This window comes from Monodelphis domestica, chromosome 6, assembly GCF_027887165.1.
Source record: "Monodelphis domestica isolate mMonDom1 chromosome 6, mMonDom1.pri, whole genome shotgun sequence".
Taxonomy (NCBI): domain Eukaryota; kingdom Metazoa; phylum Chordata; class Mammalia; order Didelphimorphia; family Didelphidae; genus Monodelphis; species Monodelphis domestica.
In genome coordinates, this window is record NC_077232.1 from 265,471,593 (window position 1) to 265,491,140 (window position 19,548).

At 39.0% G+C, this 19,548-nt stretch overlaps 1 protein-coding gene across 2 annotated transcripts in view; it reads right to left on the reverse strand.

The window, feature by feature from the left end:
* Positions 1 to 1,090: 1,090 nt before the first annotated feature.
* The window catches only part of RAP1GDS1 (Rap1 GTPase-GDP dissociation stimulator 1), a 275,766-nt gene continuing 257,308 nt past the window's right edge, over positions 1,091 to 19,548 (reverse strand). For both annotated transcript variants that reach the window (XM_007495911.3, XM_007495910.3), the window contains 3 exons: positions 14,226 to 14,352; positions 7,146 to 7,274; positions 1,091 to 1,761 (listed from right to left, as the gene is read on the reverse strand). In XM_007495911.3, coding sequence (XP_007495973.1) covers positions 1,634 to 1,761; positions 7,146 to 7,274; positions 14,226 to 14,352 — 384 coding nt within the window. In that variant the 3' untranslated portion in view covers positions 1,091 to 1,633. The remainder of the gene's footprint in view (positions 1,762 to 7,145; positions 7,275 to 14,225; positions 14,353 to 19,548) is intronic.

Sequence of the window (19,548 nt, forward strand, 5' to 3'; positions counted from 1 at the left end):
TCTTATAGGCTACCTCTTCACCTGATATTTGACTTTAACTTTAATACCCCTAAATGTTTGGGTAATTCAGGACTATGCCTATATTCATTTGTTCTCATTCATTTTAATTTGTAAGATCTCAATATAGCAATCAATTAAATTCAACCCCCTCCCCAGTTCATTAAATATTGTTTATTTAATAACTTGGAGAAGTTTCCTTTTTCCAAAAATAATCATCTCTAGTTAAAGTTAATCATCTCTAGATGTTAAATCCCTTAATCTCCTAGAATTAAAGATCCTGAATATGTAATTTATTAACAATGAAATCAATAATAAAAGGCAGATAATAATTTCTATTATTTTAGCTGTTTTTTTTTCTAATATAGCGCCAAAGTAGGGTTAGATTTGATGACTTCTGATAATTCCTTTCAGTCCCTACAGAGTATGATTCTCTGATTTAATGCAATTAGTAAACCATACTTATTAAGGTAGGATTTGGGTATGCAAAGTATAGGGCAGTAATGATATCATTTACTTATTGGTATCTTCTCTTATCATTCTTGACCTGGGGTTCCTGAGCTTGTTTTTAAATATTCTGAGAACTCTTTAAATACGATCCATTTCCTCTGAAAAGGAGGTCAAGGACCCAGCCTTCCCCAAAGGAGGACAACATTGTCCACCACAAGAGAAGGGAATAAACCAACTCCCCTCCCAGCAGCCACTTTTGCAGCCCAGCTGGAGACGTCTCCATCTCTTGGGGGATCAGGTTTGTTTACGAGTCAGGAGCCAAAGCCCTGCCTGGAGATTGAGGTGCCTTCTCTCCTCCCTAGAGGCCCACCATCTTCTCCCCCAGCCCTTCTTTCTGAGCAGAGCTCGTTCCCATCTGAAGGAGGGGCCGGAGTGACCAGCACGGATGCTGGAGGTGGGGTGAGAGAGGAGCCAGGGAGCCCGGAGAGCCGTGCAGCTTACCCTGGGAACATGGGGCCGCAGCCGGGCCTTGCTCCTGGGCAGAGTGCAGGGGGCTCGCGCATGCTGTCCCACCCGAGGCTGTATGGGTGCCGGCGGGCAGGGGGGAGCCCACGGGCCCAAAAGAAGAGCCGCAGAGCCAGGGTAGAGCACGGGATTTTATTGGTTAGCTCTAGGTACCGTGACTCGGACATTAATAGGCAAGACCAGTGAACGAGCAGCAACACATCTCTGTTATCATTGTGCTTCGGCAGCACCAAAAATGGAGCTATTATTATTAGAATGATGATCACTTCTACGACGTCATCCTACCTCCACGCACTAGCCAGATCTTGCTGTGTACGGGATGGCTCTACTTGATCGTAAGCCGGGATGCGGTGATGGGGGCGGGGCGGCCATGGACATTTACGGTTTTCGGGGTTACAACATGCACATTCTACTGATGGGACTCGAAGCCACGAAGAGAACACGAGTAGAACGGTGATGGGCGGAGCCTGGGCCGTGGGCGGCCCGCGTTCACACCGACTAGGGCGAAGAGGCCTCGCTGGGCAGGGAGCTAAGGCGGTTCTTCCTTGGGGCGGGAACGTGACACGCATGCACGAGTGATACGGCAGAGGACGCGCAGGAGCTGCAGCCAGACACAGGACGAAGGTGAAGGACTTGGGCTGCGCGGCAGGGGGCGCCGCTCTCAGCTGTTCACGGCCAGCCTCTGCTCCGTGAGGGAGGCCTGCTGCGCCACCGTCTTATTCTCGTGGCTGCGGAGCCTCGACACGACCTCCAGGACCGCCAGGCTGCGCACCTCCTTGTGGAGAGGCTCTAGGAGAGAGGAGCACAAGGATTAGGCGGCACCACCCCCACACGCGCCGTCTGGTCCAGCCGGGCCCTCGCTGCATACGGCGCGTCCTTCCACAGAAGGACGCCAGGGGGCCAACCACATCCCGCTCATTATCCCATGGGGGCCATGAACAGCAGGGTCTTGGGGGCAGCCAATGACTCCTCCTGCCTCACTTTTTAAATGTGAAATAATAACTTTCACTTTCCATCTTAGGATCAATACTAAGTATTGGCCCCAGTGCAGAAGCACAGAGAAAGGTAGGCAACTGTGCTAAGTGACTTGTCCATGGTCTCGCAGCTAGGAAGGGTCGGAGTTCACATTTGAACCCAAGACCTCCTGTCTCTGGGCCTGGCTTTCAATCTTTTTCAATCTACTGAGCCACCTGGCTGCTCCCTGGTCCCCTTTTCACTTATTTTTATTTTAATAAATTTCCACATAAGTTTTCCAGAGTTATATGATCCAAATAGTCTCTCTCCTTTCTTCCCTCTCCCCTCTTGAAGCTAGCAGGCAATTCTTTCTGGGTTATACATGTATCGTGCAAACCACGCTTCCATAGTATTCCTTTTTGTAAGTGACTAATCTCATAAAACCAAAACCCTAAAGCATATACTAGGCCCTCTTTTCAGAATAAAGTTTTGAAACAGCTGAATGAAATGTTAACTTTCTTTCATTTCACACATTTCAAGCCCAGTAAAAACAAAGATGTCATTTTCCCCACTCATCCAAGTTCGTGGACCTCCGTTAAGACCCTCTCTGATCTAGTCCAGCCCTCTCTCAGGGACAGAAGAAGCTATCACTAAAGGTGGCTAACCCATAGGGCCCTAGACTGGTGGTCAAGAAGGCCCCAGTTCAGCCCCTGCCTTGGACACTTACCGTGCGACCTTAACCTGTGTCTGCCTTGAGGATAGGACCCCCCCCCCCCCATTTCCAAGGACACTTCAGGATCCAAGAGACGCCACATGGAAAGCATGAGGCAAACCTCAATGTACTTTATACATGCCCCAGGATGATAAGGATGAGGAAACAGACGATGCAGCTCATGTCACTCATCTTCATGCAACCCTGTGCAGCACAGGAGTCACACTATTGGCTCTACTTTACATTTAGACTCAGGAGAAGGGGCTTACCCACGGTCATACTATGTAGAAGTCTAGAACCCAGGCTTGAATCTAGGTTCTCTGACTCCAAAACAAGTGCTCTTTGCACTATCCACACTATTTCCACTGTGACAGGAGGAAGATACTAGAAGGGCCCCTTGGTTTTGACATCGCCAATCATCCTAAGGCTGTGTCAGGATAAAGTGTGAGCAGGAGAGGCGGATCGTGTTCTTGAAGGTTATGCTGGCAAGATGCCATTTCTGGCAGGTTCTCTGATGCCAAGGTGGCTCTGAGCATGTTCTTGGCTGCTCTGTTTGGTATTTGAAGCCCAGACTCATGCAGTAAAGAGATTCTCCAGCAGCTTTGCCATTAGGAGGTGAATTCTTTGGGTATGGGAACACATGACACAGATAACAAAAGCAAAATGGCAGCGAGTCCTGCCTGGCTCCTTTCCACTTCTGGAATGATGGGCTTAGAGAGGCCATTAAAAGTCCTACATATTTGATTCCACTAGTACTAGCCCCTGATACATGCAGAAATAGGTATGGGCTCAAAAAGATGAAGCCTGATTTAGACTTAATCTAGATCACACAGAAGAAATGGTTGTTGATGAAGCAACAGTAAGAGTACTCAGAGAGGAAGCTGAGTGGCTTAGTGGATTGAGACTAGAGATAGGAGGTCCTGGGCTCAAATGTAGTCACAGACATTTCCCAGCTGGGTGAGTCACTTAACCTCCATTGGCTAATCCTCACCATTCTTCTGCCTTGGAACCAATACGCAGTATTGATTCTAAGATGGGTTTCTTTTTTTTTTTTTTAAGTATTCAGAGATCAATCTTCAAATTATCTTGAAGGCAAGAATGACTTAAAAGGCTGGAAAACATCAGAGATGATGGCTTTATTATCCCCAAGCTACGGGTACACCTACATCAATATACACTCTGATACTTGCTGACTTTAACACAGAGGAGGTGAGACAGGAGAGAAATATATGGGCAAGTTGTGGTTCTGGTGAAAAAAAGGAGAACGCCAAAGACTTGCCAATCAAGAAAAAAATGAAGAAATGGTAGGTGCTAGACAGTGCAGTCAGTAATATCAAAAAGAATAAAAATGACTATACTTTAATACATGCTAAGACTTCTCATGCAGAAAGCAGTTATTGGAACCAACTGTCTAAGGAGTCAGCTCATCTATCTGCTCATCCCAGCCAAGCTCAAATTTATAATAAACATGTAGAAATAATAGTAATGGTGAAAGAATAGGGTATACAATTAAGAAAATGTAACTCTGAATTAGATAAGCTACTCACAATTAAAAAAGGGAATGTACAACAGAAATGACATTGAAATCTGTTATAATTTCATTCATACATTAATCTAATGTTAATTAGTTGCTACAACAAATAGAACCAAAGACCCTAGAAAGCACCTTAGTTAATGATTTGCTTGTCGAATGGAGAGAGATGCCTGCTAAAGGATATACAGGGTTAGAATACAAATTGCTCTTAAATCTTAAAAGAAGGATGATGGAAGAATATAAGTAATCTTATCTCACAAATCAAAAAGGAGTGGAAGATAAAACCAGATTAAGGAATGCTTAGCAAGATAATGCAATATGCAACGTCATCTCCATGAAAAGAGACAAGCAATACAAATAAGAAAAAATGGAAAAGATTTGCAAAAATCTTTTCAACAAAGAATTTGTTTTCCAACAAGGATAGTGGAATCACTACTTGGATTCCCATTTCATAGTCCCTGAGGTAGAGGAGGTAGAAATGGCACCCAAGAGAACAAATATGGGGAAAACAGCTAGACTGGATGAGGTATAAATTGAGATTTGTGCTGGAAACAAAACAATTATGAGGGCATTGAGGAACTGATATGCAGGGAATCTGAAGTAAGGGAAGATAGCAAAGGTATGGGGAAAGATATTTCAAACCATGTGAATATCCAAGAAAAGGTGACTGAGAAAATAGCAGTCATTACTGATCACCATATCTATTTTCTCACTTATTCAGAATCTTTATGAAGGTCATATTCACGTGAATTGAAAGAACATCAGTGAGGTTATTAGGAGGGTGCAGACAGAATTTTGCAAATGATATCTAATAATGGACCATATCTGCAATCTTATAAACTGAATGAAAGATACGGAAAATATAAGATAGCATTGCACTTACTGTTTGTTGATTATGAAAAAGCATATAAGTCAGTAAAACAAAATGCTACCATAAGACTCTTAAAATAAATTATTTCCCATCTCATAAATGAAGATTATTCAAAATTCCTTGGAAGATACAACAATAGAAATAACTGTGCTTAGTAATGGCAAAACGTGGAGATACATGATTGTCCAATTATCTGCCTCTGAGATGGAGGGGATCTAGCAGAGTTTAGGCCAAGGAAATGGTGAAGTCCTCCATATGGTCCAGTTTGTACATAACACTGTATTGATTGCATCAAGTCCCAAAACATGGCAGACTCTTACAGAAGAGTCTGCGATCACTCAAAAAAACTCATAAATGACAAAAAGGATAAAGAATGTCTATTACCCAGCTTTGGACATGCATTCATCTGAGTGTACATCCTAGGGAGCTTGTCCAACAGCAGGAATACCTGAGGCCAATATTACAGCTACACAATGAGCTGGGCCCAGGCTTCCACGACAGCTAAGGCCCATCTTTTTTATACAGACACTTTACTGGTACGGTACGGCAGTGAGACCTGGAACCCCACTACCTGTGAAAAACTAAAGAGGAGTGTCATATGGAGGGTGATGGGAAGATGGAGATTAGCAGGCTGCAGCATTTACTCAAAAGGAATTCATTATAAGAATAGGAGGAAAGGAGAGTATGATAGAAAGAGAAAATGGGCTAGGCATATGTCAAGTGCAGGAGATGCGGGTGGATACCTAGAATGTTGCACTGAAGACACTGTGAAAAAGTAAGAAGGCCCACATAGAGGCGGACCGCCCATAACAAACTTTTTGGTGGACATGAATGAGAGAATTGCACAGGATAGGAAGGAATGACTAGACTGGAGGAAAACCCCAAATCTTAGGGAGGTGGAACACAGTAAAATTAGCAGGCACCAAGGAGTCAGGGAAGCTGGGTTATAACTACTGGCTTTTCCTATGGGCCCAATGACCCCATTTGTAAAATAAAGGGATTGGATTTGAAAATCTTTCCAATTCCTTGGTATCCTCTCATTTGAGAGCCTAGATTCTAAAAGCAGATGGTAGGAGGAGCTGGCCTCCCATGCACAGGACACGTTAGATGAGGCCACTGATAGGATTCAAGTATGGGGATTCATCTGGACCAATTGGATTTTTTTCCCTTTCAACAAAATTCACTGAGCTTTTCCCAAGTCTACTTTGTCCATTGTGCTACATGAGGCACTGAGAAGATGAAGATTATAGGAGGCACAGTCTCTGCCCTCACATGGGAGCCAGTTTAGCAGAGAGGATAATATAAATACACAGATAACTGCAACGTATATAAAATACAGAGGAAGAAAAAGTCCAAGTGGAATGGCAAAAGATTAAAAAGGTTACAGAGCTAAGAAAGCTGGGAAGACTCCACAGAGGAGGTGGCACTGCGCTTGGGCTCCCATTTGGTGCTATCCAGAACTGCACTGATTACCTGCCACAAACTAGCCACCTACATACTCTTACATCAATAATCCAGAAAAGGTGTTGGATGTGGGAAGCAGTGTGGGAGTTAAGGTACTAAAAAGAGAATTGGTGGCTGTAAATTCTCATCCTGCCCTCCTAACATCAACCTGGACAGAAGCCACCTCGATATCTGCCCATGTATCCATTTGGCTCTGGGTAAGCAGGCCAAATGTCCTCGGAGGGAAGCTCTGGGCAACAGTGCCTACAAATGACAGTAAATAATGGAAATGCTAATTGTGATTTCCAGTACAGTATTCTCCTTAGATAATGTCACTTTAGACAAGCACAAAACCTTGTTTTTATATCAAAGAAACACATATTGGCACTAGGCTATGTTAGAGAAAAGGTCACTCATGATTTTTATTTAGCATTGATTTTACATGGCTTTGGCTATCCCTGAGCCATTTTTACACCCTTCAAAAATCACATTAAAAGTGTTTTGAGGACATTACCATAACAAAAGTTGGCTCAAAAGGCAACTCAAAAAGTATGGCTCAAACCACTGTCTAATGGATTTTAAATCCAAAGTCACTGCTCACTCTCCTGTATTTTCTACTTAATTGCTACTGTAAATCAAATGGTAGAGAAAACACTTACCAGATCCCACGAGAGCACAGATCAAGACCATGGAGTTATATTTGATTTCAGGAGCACTTCTATCATCTGCTAACAGTCTGTGTAGGATGGGTACAAGTTTTGCATTTTCTAGATCCTTCTCAGCAGTGACTAGAAAAGAATACAATTTGTGGATTAATTTACATCCTTTAAATGTCTTTTCCCCAACCTTTTGGGGAAATATTTTTCCTCCTACTCTAGATGGATAATATTTTTATTGCAGGCCCAGTGAATAGAAAAGGACTAGATTTAAACAAGAACCTCAGGAGCTTAGTTTCAGAATTCAGCATCAAAGCAAGCACAATCTGAAGATAAAATGCTTCTTTATGCTATGGTTAAAATAATCAATTTAATTTGAAAATAGAGGCTAAGTAGGAAATTATTTCCATTTTGTGAAGAAAAAGGCTTTCTTGATGTTGAATTTGAAGATTTAAAATTTTTTAAGGAATTTTATAATTTAATATAGAAATAATAAAAAAAGAAAATGGTTCCAAATTTAGCCTGATTTGAAAATTCTTGGAATTTTTCTGAACAGAAAAACATGATCTAGGAAGAATGCAGCATCATGAAAGTGAAGTCCCTCAAGGTCTAGGCAACTGTTCAAGTGGGTTGGCAACCAAGAAGCATATCAGCGCACATTTTTGAGGTCTTTTCATCTTAGGAGATAGGTATTACACAAGCATTATTATTCCACTGAGACTCAGAAGTTCAAAGTGATCTGGTTATAGACATACCACGATGGTGGTGGTCAGAGACAGTCCTCAAACCTAGGTCTCCTGATCCCAAGTCCAGTGCATTTACCACAGTACCATGTTGTCTCCTAAACTGACCCAGTGCAGCACTTGTCCTTGAGTCTGTAGTTTCATTACAAGCATTCTCGATGGCAAAAGAGTTCAACATTCCCTCTGAATCTACTGTTCCTAAACCCTTCACGTTTTAATGCAAGGTTCTTCATCTTTTGAGTCATGGTCTCCTCGGGCAGTTTGGTGAATACTATAGACTCCTCGTAATAGTGTTTTTAAATGCATAAAATAAAATACACAAGAATACAAAAGAAACCAATTATACTGAAGTGCAGTTATGCTTTAAGCTGTTATTGGGGGATGACTTTTAAAAGGTGGCTCAGCAGGTAAAGCATTGGGCCAGGAGTCAAGAAGACCTGAGTTTAAATGCAGCGTCAGATACTTCCTAGCTGTGTGACCCTGGGCAAGTCATTTAACCCCTGTTTGCTTTAATAAATGGCATCTTTGCCACAAAAACTCTATGGACAGCACAGTTCATGAGGTCACAAAGTTGGATATGACTGAGTGACTGAACAACAAAGCATCAGGCCTGGAGGCAGGAAGAGACCCAAGTTCAAATCAGCCTCAGATACTTATGAGTTGTGTGACTCAGAGCAGATCACATAAAATCAAGTTCTCTACTGTAACATGGGGGTGATGATAATAACAATGAACTCCTATGGTTATTGAGAAGATCAAGTGAGATGTTTGTAAAGTGCTCAGCATTGTACCTGGTACATAGGAGGTGCAATATAGATGATAATGATGATTAATTAGTGTTAATTACCTGCAAAGTTTAGATACCAAACTTTTATCAGAAATACATGAACTAAAAAAATTTTCCCCAACTGACAATTTATCTCCTTATCATTCTTATATTTGTTTTATTCATTCATAAAAGTTAAAACTGTAGTTGCAACTGCTATTTTTAAAAAAATAAGTTCTTCTTTACTTTGATTAGGAATTCTCCTTCCAAACATAGTTAGGGAAAGTAGATTCTTCCATTCTCTTCTAATTAAAAAAAAGATTTGCCCTTTTATATTTAGGTCATATATTTATTTAGATCACATATATTTACGTCAAATATACTGGGGTATATGGTAAAGATGTTGATCTTATTTTATGTCAAATTCCTTTCCAATTTTCTCAGAATCTCTTTTTGAAAAAAGGAATTTTCTCTCCCCAAAATTTACATTTTGAGGCTTATAACATAACAGGATATTGAATTAAAACTGCTTTCTGGTTCTGCTTAGCAAGTCTGTCCCACTGATCTATTTTAACCACTATCAAGAAGTTTTTTTTTTTTTAAACCCTTACCTTCCATCTTAGAGTCAATACTCTGTATTGGCACCAAGGCAGAAGAGTGGTAAGGGCTAGGCAATGGGGGTCAAGTGACTTGCCCAGGGTCACCCAGCTGGGAAGTGTCTGAGACCAGATTTGAACCTAGGACCTCCCGTCTCTAGGCCTGGTTCTCAATCCACTGAGCTACCCAGCTGCCCCCTCAAGAAGTTTTAATAATTACTATTTTATAATGTAGTTGGAGGTCTGAAAGTGTTATTTAACCCCTTCACTCATTTAAAAACAATTACTTCCCTTAAGATTTTAGAACTTTTGGCAGCAAAATTAATAAAGCACTAGACTTAGATTTAGGTAGACTTGAGTCTGAATACTGCCTTAAACGTTACTAGTTTTGTCCTGGGAAAGTTAGATGACTTTCTCCAATTCAGCTTCTTCATCTATAAAATGGGGACCTCAGAGGGTTGTTGTAATGATACAATAAGATTCTAGAAAATGCTTTGTATGTGCTAATATGCTATATAAATATTATCTATTGTTATTTTGACTCTTCAAATAAGTTTTTATTGTTTTGTCTATCATTTAATACTCTGATTAAGAGAGATTCAAACTGAAAAGGAGCAGAAAGAAATGTTTACAAATGTGTATATATCCACCAAGCTAGGTAGCACAAAGAAGCATTATTTGTAAATTGTGAAGAATAGCAATAGAAACTACCTCTAGGCAATATAACTGTTAGTATCCTAATTTTTATATTGGCTCGGCCCAACCATGAGCAATAAATTATCTCATCTTCTTTTATTTCTGTAAAGCATGTTTTATGCCTATATTTACATACAGTATTGAGTGTATCTTTATAAGTTTATAAGTTTGTGGCCAGAAAATATTTTTAATTCTTTTGAATGAGATTTTTCTTTTTGTAATTTTTCTATTATTTCTTCCTGTTTTTAGAGGAATGTTGTTTTTTGTAGATTCCTTTTATATTCTGACACCATTTTCAATTAGCTTCTTTGCTGACTATTATTTTTTAAGTGAATTATCATATCAACTGCAGAGAGATACTTTTGTCTCCTTCTTTGCCAATTTCAATGAGTTCTCCGCCTTTTTAGCATTGCTTGACTTTTTAAAAACACATGTAAAGAAGATGGGGCAGAGGATAAACACCATGGCTCTTTAAGAAAATTACTGTGGGGCAGCTAGGTGGCTCAGTGGCTTAAGAGTCACACCTAGAGATGGAAGGTCCTGGGTTCAAATCTAGACTTAGACACTTCCTAGCTGTGAGGCCCTGGTTAATTCATTTAACTCCAACTGTCTAACCTCCTGTACGCTCCTGTCTTAGAACCAATATAAAGTATTCATTCTAAGACAGAAGGTAAGGGTTTTTAAAAAATCATTGTAAAGTCTACTTTTCAAAATGAGCTAAAGCTTTTATTTATTAAATAATATTTAACATATATTTATTAATTTATTTATATTAATATAAATATAACTTATATTATATATACATATATATAATATATCATATTAGTATAAATATAATTATTTATTTATTAAAGCTTTTAAAAATGCAGCCTTACACATGTTTTGGGGTTTTGGTCCTATGATAATACATGTATAACCCAGAATGAATTGCTTATCAGTTCTGAAAGGGGAAGGGAAGGGAAGGAAGGAGGGAGACAATATGGATCATATGACTTTGGAAAATTTATGTGTAAATTTGTTATTAAAACAAAAAATATAATAAAGGCCTAAAAATGCAGCTATAAAAATCTATATTTAGGTGGATAATGGTAAGAAAGCCAAATTTTTAAACTCTAATTTTGCTTCTGTCTTCCCTACCAAAGAGAATGATTTTTGGACTGGAAAAGACATTTAAGAAAGTCAATTCATGAGAGAACACTTAACTAATGGTGTGAAGTTACCAATTCTAACTCAGGATACAAAAGCATTCCCAGGATCTTTGGGATATGGAGAATGGATCCACAGAATATTAGAGGTGAAAAGGACCTCAAAGACCACCTACTCCAACCTAAAAATAAATGAGAATTTCCCCTGCAGTAACACATCAGACAAGTGGTGCTTTGGCCTTTGTGTAAAGACCTCCAAAGAGATGGAAACCCTTCTTGGATAGTGCTGCCCACTTCACCACTGAAGAGAGCTTATTTTTTAGGTTCTTTTTTTTTTTTATGTCAGGGCTTAATCTGCCTTTTTACTTTCTTTGTACCTCTTTGTCCCTTTCTCCTAGTTGTATAGCCTGGGTGAAAATAGAACAAGTCTGGTCCTTCTTCCATGTGACAAGCCTTTAAATGCTTAAATCTTTTCTCTGGGCAAAGTATTTCAACCTTCTTCAAATGATCTTGATCCAACTGTCCTTCACCACCCTGGTGGCCCAATGTCTTTACTAAAACATGACAGCCAGAGCATCACACAATATTCTAGATGTAGTCTGATCACAGTTGGCTACAACAGAATTGTCACTGCCTTAGTCTGACACATGAGGCTTTTTAAAAACATGGTCCATGACGGCATTTGTTTTTCTAGTTGCCTGTTCACTCAATATTGAGCTTGCAGTCTATGGAAGTTTCTAGATTTCTTCAGTTAAATGCTACTTAATCATATATCCTCATTTCATATTTTTGAAGTTGAATTTTTGAAGACAAGTGTCTTTAGATAAGACTTTATTCAGTATATCTACTTAAAGGGGCAAGAGCAATGGAGACAAGTAAATATTTCTCCAATTTTCAAAAGGGGGGAAATATGGCAACTCCTGATGAGCCTGACTGTCCTGGCAGGGTTCTAGAAGACGGCTTCAAGGGGAACATCTAGAAAGGGAAGCAGTAGGCACAAAGCGCAACGGTTTCATCATCCTTTGTCCCAAAGATTCCACTGGGGGGAGGAAGGGGAACAAATGTTCCAAAAATATCAGAGGCAGAAAGGTCCCATATATGTCACAATATTAAAGGTAGCATTTTGGAGGTAGCAAAAAACTAGAACAAAGTGGGTGCCTAACCATCAGAGAATGACTCAACATGAATGTATATGAATGTAACAGAATATTTTTGTGCTGTATGAAATAAATGCAAGGAATGTAGAGAAAAAGAAGACTTAGTTCATAGAATACCATAAATTTAGAGATGGAAGGGAGCCAAGAGGCCTTCCAGTCCAACTCCCTCACTTTATAGATGAGGTAACTGAGGCAGAGAGAGGATTGTTTGGGGTCACACCAATAGTAAGCATCAGAAGTAAGATTCGATGATGTTCTAGTCCAGCATTCTATGCTAGTTAAGTGAGCAGGATCAGCAAAACGCTGTGTGATGGTCATGATTAATCTTGACCCCAGAAATGCATCTACTTCCTTTTCCTTGGAAAGTTGGGAATCTATGGATGTAGCATGCTACACATGCTGTCACATGGTTTTTACAATGTGGCAAGTTAAATAAATTCTACCTCCACAACTTCTGTTCCCAGCCCCTTCTCTGCCCATGAGACCACCTCCTTAGTTCTGGCCCCTATCTCTTCTTGCCTAGATTGCAAGAGTCTCCCAATTGTTCTCCCTTCATAAAGCTTCTTTCCATCTCATTCTCCTAACAAGGCCCAAGGTGATATCCCCAAAGCACAGGTTTGACTACATTACTTCCCTCCTCAGGTAGCTCTAACAGGAGCTTCTTGGCACTGCCAGCACTATAGGTCTTCTTGGGGTACAGTTGGTCTGCCATGTGGCTTTGGAATGAGGAAATGGGTGTGAGGAAACAGTATCAACCAATGGTCAATGCTCCAAAGCTTGCCTTTAAAAAAATTTTTCTCTTATATTTAAAATGTCTATATAACCTACTTGCCATGGAGAAGAAAATAAAGCAATTGGGTGAGCTATTTGCTGAAGGTGTCAAAATCCTTCTTGTGGTGGCAAAGAATCGGAAACTAAAGAAATGTCCACCAACTGGGGAATGGTTGAACAAATTGTGGTACATGATAGTAAGAGAATATTATTGTGCTATAAGGAATAATGAAGAAGATAATTTCAGAAGAAGCTGGAAAGACCTACATGAACCGATGCAGAGTTGAGCAGGACCAGGAGAACATTGTACAAAGTAACAGCAATATTGTGGAATGATAAACTGTGACAGACTCAGCTACTCTCAGCAACACAATGATCCAGAACAATTCTGAGGGACTTATGACAAAGAATGCTATCCACCTCCAGAGAAAGAACATTAGAGTAGAAATGCAGAAAAAAATATGCGATTTATCACTTGTTTAGTTGAGTTTATATTTTGGGGTTGTGGTTTTATAAAATGATTCACTTAGAAAAATGAATAATATGGAAATGTTTTGTGTGATAATATACATATAACCCAGAATGAATTGCTTGCCAGCTCTAGGAGAGGAAAGAAGGGAAGGAGACAATTTTGATCATATAACTTTGGAGAACTTATGTGGAAATTTGTTATTAAATAAATAAATGAATGAATGAAATTATTCATGTACTTGAGCTTATCTTTATCATATAGTTTGTAAATGGTTTTAATAGAGTTTTATACTTTATGTGTAGAATAAAAAGAAAGCGCACTGAAGTAGACTGTTAAATGCCCCAACACAGAGTAAGGTGGACAGGTAGCTGGGAGCTCTGATTAGGTTAGATCATTTTTATATCCTTTTTTAGATAGGGTTACTGGGTAGAGATATGGAGAGAGTTTATTTAGAGTTTGGCCATTTGACAATTTGGCCATTTGACATGTCTCTCATGCATTTTTAGTAAGGAATACAGAGAAATGGAGACTGTAGACCAGTATAGTGAAGCGAGCTTGGAACTGGTGGGATGACTGGCCTTATATAGCTACTATTAATAGTTTGAGATGAACCCACAGAAAGTGATTTTTCTTAAAAACAGACACATATTCAGATGTATCAGCAAAAGTCTTGCCTTTAGTCCACTCCTGTAAGAGATGCAGACGGGGAAAAAAGAACTTACCACTGGGGGACTTACCTAATTCTAAAGCAGCTATTAGTGCCAATGCAACAAGGGCTTCATTCTGCATTATTACATGTTCACTAGTTGCCATGGTTACTAGATGCTTTACACCACCATTCTCCACAATGGTTTTAATTACATCCTAAAATTAAAAAAAATCCACAGAAATATAAAAAAGATTTGCATTAAATATAAATAAGTTACATCATAATCAGTCAATTTATTATTTAGTCTCATAGTTCCTTGGCAAGGAAAAGGCATTTTAGCTATAAATAAGTTTATCAAACTTAAATTACCTAACACTTACTTCAAGACCACTTAAATTAACAACTTAAATTACCTAACACTTACTTCAAGACCACTTTTGTCAAGAATCCATTTTAAGCAACAGACACATCCAAAATATCAAGCCAAATAAATAAATATGGCTGCTGATCCAAAACTCATCAAACAAGGAAAGAGAACTGGAACCAAAAGCTCATCATTTACTAAATTAGTAAGCCCACCTATCTTTTTCCTAAGTGACTCGGGGCAAATAGCTGCCTATTTAGTGTTTCCTTGGTTAGGGCTATAAAATATACAATGTGAAAAGGAAATACATTTTCTGTACTTGAACATAAACATATCTAACTTTTTCACTTCTTCCTGAGCTATAAATATCTGATACCCATGGCAAAGCATGTCCTGTTGCTCATTATTTTACTCTCATCCCAGAGAGAGATTTTCAGGGTTTTGTTTTACTAGAGAAAAACTTTACCAATTAAAGATAAATGTGACTAAGTAAGAAGTTTAAATTATAGAATAAATTGGAAGATATGTATTATTATTTTCAAATACTTCTAATTAGTTAAAATAACCACCAACTGCTTTCTAAGATGCTTTTTTAATGACAAGACTTAGGGGTGTATAACAAAGAATCACAAGATCATAGATTTAGAGGTAGAGAAGGCCAAAGAGATCAGTCGTCTACCTCAAACTCCTCCTTTTACAGATAAGAAAAGGGAGGCTGAAGGATGTTAAGTGATTTGGCCAATAGCCAGCAAATAGTAACGATGGGCTCTGAATTTACAACCTCCGATTCCAAATCCAGCAATCTTTCTACTGCACCCTGCTGTATCCCAAATCTGTGCTAATGTCTTAAAAACAGTTTGTTCTTTGGTAATTTAACTATGCCTCCATTTTATTTATACTATTTAATGAGTAAATCTTTTCTTCTCAAATAGAAGATAAGCTCCACTCCAATCCACAGCAAAAGATCACAACTTCTAAACTGGTAGAGTTCAAATTCATGAGGTTCTCTTGCAGTTCTATTCTAATACCTACAGGTGGAAGCACAACCTTAAGCCTATCTTACTTATGTTTCTAGAGAGACTGACATTACTGCAAATGCCTATGGGTAGACTGCATTGCTACTTTGAAGAAGCTATAGGGAAATGTGCTTCAATGGGAAAGAGTCTATGATCTGCTTTTTTCCCTTGTGAACACAAGCCATAAAAAATGCCTTGACTAAGTCTAAAAAAGGCACATCATTGAATGAATTCTTCCACATTAGGTCTTTTTCCTTGTCAGCCTCATTCATTTCTAATGAAAAGAAAATATCTCAGGATACTGTATAATCAATAACAAATTCATTTAGTTGAATCCAGAATACCACAATCTTCAAATTTGTAAAAGTAAAACATGGAAGTTAAAAAGGAACTCAGTGAAAAAGAAAATGAAGACATGGACAACTATGAGAAACTACCTGCAAATTATTTCTGGAAGGTCCTTGGGCCCTGTGTATCTTGTTGCATGGTCCTGCCTTTAGGGCAGTGAAAAGGAGAAAGAATCCACAAAGGAGCCTCATAGGTTTGGAAATGGACAGTATTGCCTTTTAGGGTAATGGAAAGCCCAAGCTCAAGCCCAAGCACAGTTTCCTGATTCTTCTCTTTTTGGGCAAGAGAAGGTAATTGGTATGTTGTATAGTGTTTTTAAATTTTTATATTTTAAAAAAATATTAACAAGCACTCATTTTCTGTCCCTTCCACTTTCTACCTCTCCCTTGTTGGTGGTGGTGGGGAAAAACAGAACCCTTATAACCAATATGTATAGTAAAAAAATTCTCTCTCTCTTTTTCCTCCCCATTCCCCTACAATTTTATTAGCAAGTATTTGTTGTACATGGCACTATCCTGGGTGCTAGGATGGATACAAAGACAGACGTTTTGCTCTCAGAGAACTTATGATCTTACAGAGTTCTCTTTATTGCAGGGCAAGAAGGGTGAATTATAAATCAAATGAATTATTGTTAAATAAGTCATGAATTCCGATCATATACAACAAGTTTAGCCCTGTATAGACCGGAAACCCCAGAGAAAGCTAGAAATGTTTGCATCAAATAGAATACACACACCAAGAAAGTAAGGAACATCCCCTTCTCTCTAGTCTCAGAACCATACTGTATTCTTGGGGATGGTATTTGATGGTCTTGAGGATCTAGAGGACGGTACTATGGTGAGCAAGTGAGGTGAAAAAGGATAGAAGTCTAGGTAGATTGACTCCTACTGTGCTCACCCACTCTCCCTGGGTCATGATACAAGGGGTGTAAAATTAGGAATATGGGGTTCTCTGGTGGTAAGTGGGTGATGGGGAGTTGAAGGGAAGTCTCCCCTATCAGCTGATAGAAAGGGTACCCCCAAATTTTTGTGCATGAACTGGCCATGGAGATAAGCCTCCCCAAAGTCTGACAACTCAACAGGGGAGGAGTCTAGATCAACACTCAGCTATGGCTGATCAGTAGCCTCAATGAGTTCCTCTTTACAAGCTCCTCTGAATAATTCCTCTTTGCTGATATCTGACAGCAGTTAAATAGGTTTAATAGATCTTGGATATTGAGATAGTGGGGAGTTGGATAGAGGGTAGGGGGGGTCCCTATTTTCTATGTCCCAGTAGGTCCTTCACTTTGTCAGCTTCAAAGCCGGACAGAGTTTTACCTGCCCTTCCTGCTGTTTCTCATGCTAAATCAAATATCAGAAGGGTCAAGGAATGGTATAAGCAGATGCAGTAGACAAGGAGAGAGAGTCTGGCTCTCTGGCTGAGAATCCAAGACCCTCACAGGTCCAAAGAAACCAAAAATCTCTTTATAGATATTGTAGAGATATTAAGATGTTGAATCACTCTTCTGATTAAGTCTGAGGGCAAGTCCCTTGGAAATCCTCTGTTGGCTCTTGACAAGATCTCCAGCAAGGAAAATGCTTCCTGCCACCTTGAGATTCCCACTCAAAAAGCCCCGAGTTCCTTTTGGAGCTCCTCCAGGGTCATTCTTCTCTCCCATGATCCTCTCCTACCAACGGTTACTGCCCATCAATCATCTCTTCTTCCAATGTTCCGTCTTTTCCCTTTGCATCCTACTCTTGCAATACTTATGTATAACACCTACAACATTATAAGGGTGTCACAAGCAGGTTCTACTCTCTTTTCATCATTTCAACCAATTATGATGCCCAAAGACCCAAGGCTGAGATTTGAAAGGTAATGAAGATAATACCTCAAAAGTAAAGCCACTCAGAGATCAAATCAGTCTCTGCAATGTACTGGGAGACAAAATCCTGGGAAAGTGGAACAAGTCATTACAAACTAGGGAAATGCAAATTAAAGTCATTCTAAGATTCCACCTCATAACTATCAGAGTAGTAAAGTAGTAAAAAAAGGAACATAGTAAGTGCTGAAGGGGCTGTGGGAAAGCAGGAACACTGATGAGCTACTGGTGGACATGGGGATGTGTACAATTATTCTGGGTAGCAATTTGGAATTATACATAAAAAGTTACCAAACTGTTTATGTCCTTTGACTCATCTATATCATTTAGTCTATATACTCAAAAGGAATAGAAAGGAAAAGGTCCTTGTGTGTAGAAATATTTATAGTAGCTTCTTTCCTGATGATGAAACGGTCCATCCATGGAGGATGGCTAAATAAGGTGAATGTGACAGTGGAATTCAGCAGTGAAGAAACAGATGATTTTTAAAAGATGTGGAAAGAATTAGATCAGCAGTTCTCAACCTCTCAATTTGTAGCAATGAGAATACATAATGCATATCAGGTATTTACATTCCGAATCATAACTGTAGCAAAATTACAGTTTTGAAATAGCCACCAAAATAATTTTTTGGTTTGGGGTCACTGCAACATGAGGAACTGTATTGCAGGGTCACGGCATTAGAAAGTTGAGAACCACTGAATTAGATGAACTGATAGAGAGTGAAGTGAGCAGAACCAGGAAAATAATTTATATAATAACAATGACATTGTAAAAACAACTTTCAAAGCTTTAAGAACAATAGTAATGATTCTGGAGGATCAATGGTAAAATATACGCTGTTCTTCATGTGATGGATTTAGGAAGTGGAATGAGATATATTTTTGAACACAGCTATTGACAGAATTTGTTTTGTTTGGTTATACATATTTCTTACATGAAATTTCTTCCCCCCCAACTTAACAGGATATGACATTCCATAGAGAGTGAAAACAGATTTCTGTAATTTATTTATTTATTCATCCATCCATCCATCCATCCATCCATCCATTCATTCATTCATTCATTTATTTATTTATTTATTTATTCATTCATTCATTCATTTATTTACTTGCTTATTTATTTATTTATTTATTTATTTATTTTTAAAGAGAGGTGGGGACAGTGCTACCAGTGGAAAATGTTGCCAGAACTATCTGATTAGGTCATTGTTTTATTAGTTTTACTTAACTATTTTATTTTGTAAAAGAAGTTTCTCACAAAGTGGGAGTAATATGTAAATACTGGAAAAGGAAAAACAAGAAGACATCAATATAATTTAAAGAAAAAAAGAAATTGTACAAATTAGGGAATAAGAAGGACCCCATCTCATCTTAGAAAAATGGTCACACATCCACCCTTGAGGTTATCACTAGACAAGGTAGTATGAATGGGTGTCACTTATTTCTATGCAAAGGGAACAATTTTTTCATTGCCAGACAATCTTTGGAAGTGGGAGGGACTGACTAGCCCCACACATTGGCAGCAGAACTGAACACACACACACACATGCACACACACACACACACACACACACACACACACACACACACAGCACCCTCCCTCCCATGCAGGTCAAAAGTCACTTGCTAGATCAAAACACATCTTGAGCTCTTGCTGGGCTACAATCAATGTGATTAGGTAAAAAGAAATTGAAAGCCAGAATTGCTGTAAATAAGCCCAAATGTAGGTGATCAGCATGCAGATAATGGAAAGCTGGCTGACTGTACCTATAAACAATTGGTTCTTGGTATGTACATAATTTAACAGAGCTTAACTATTA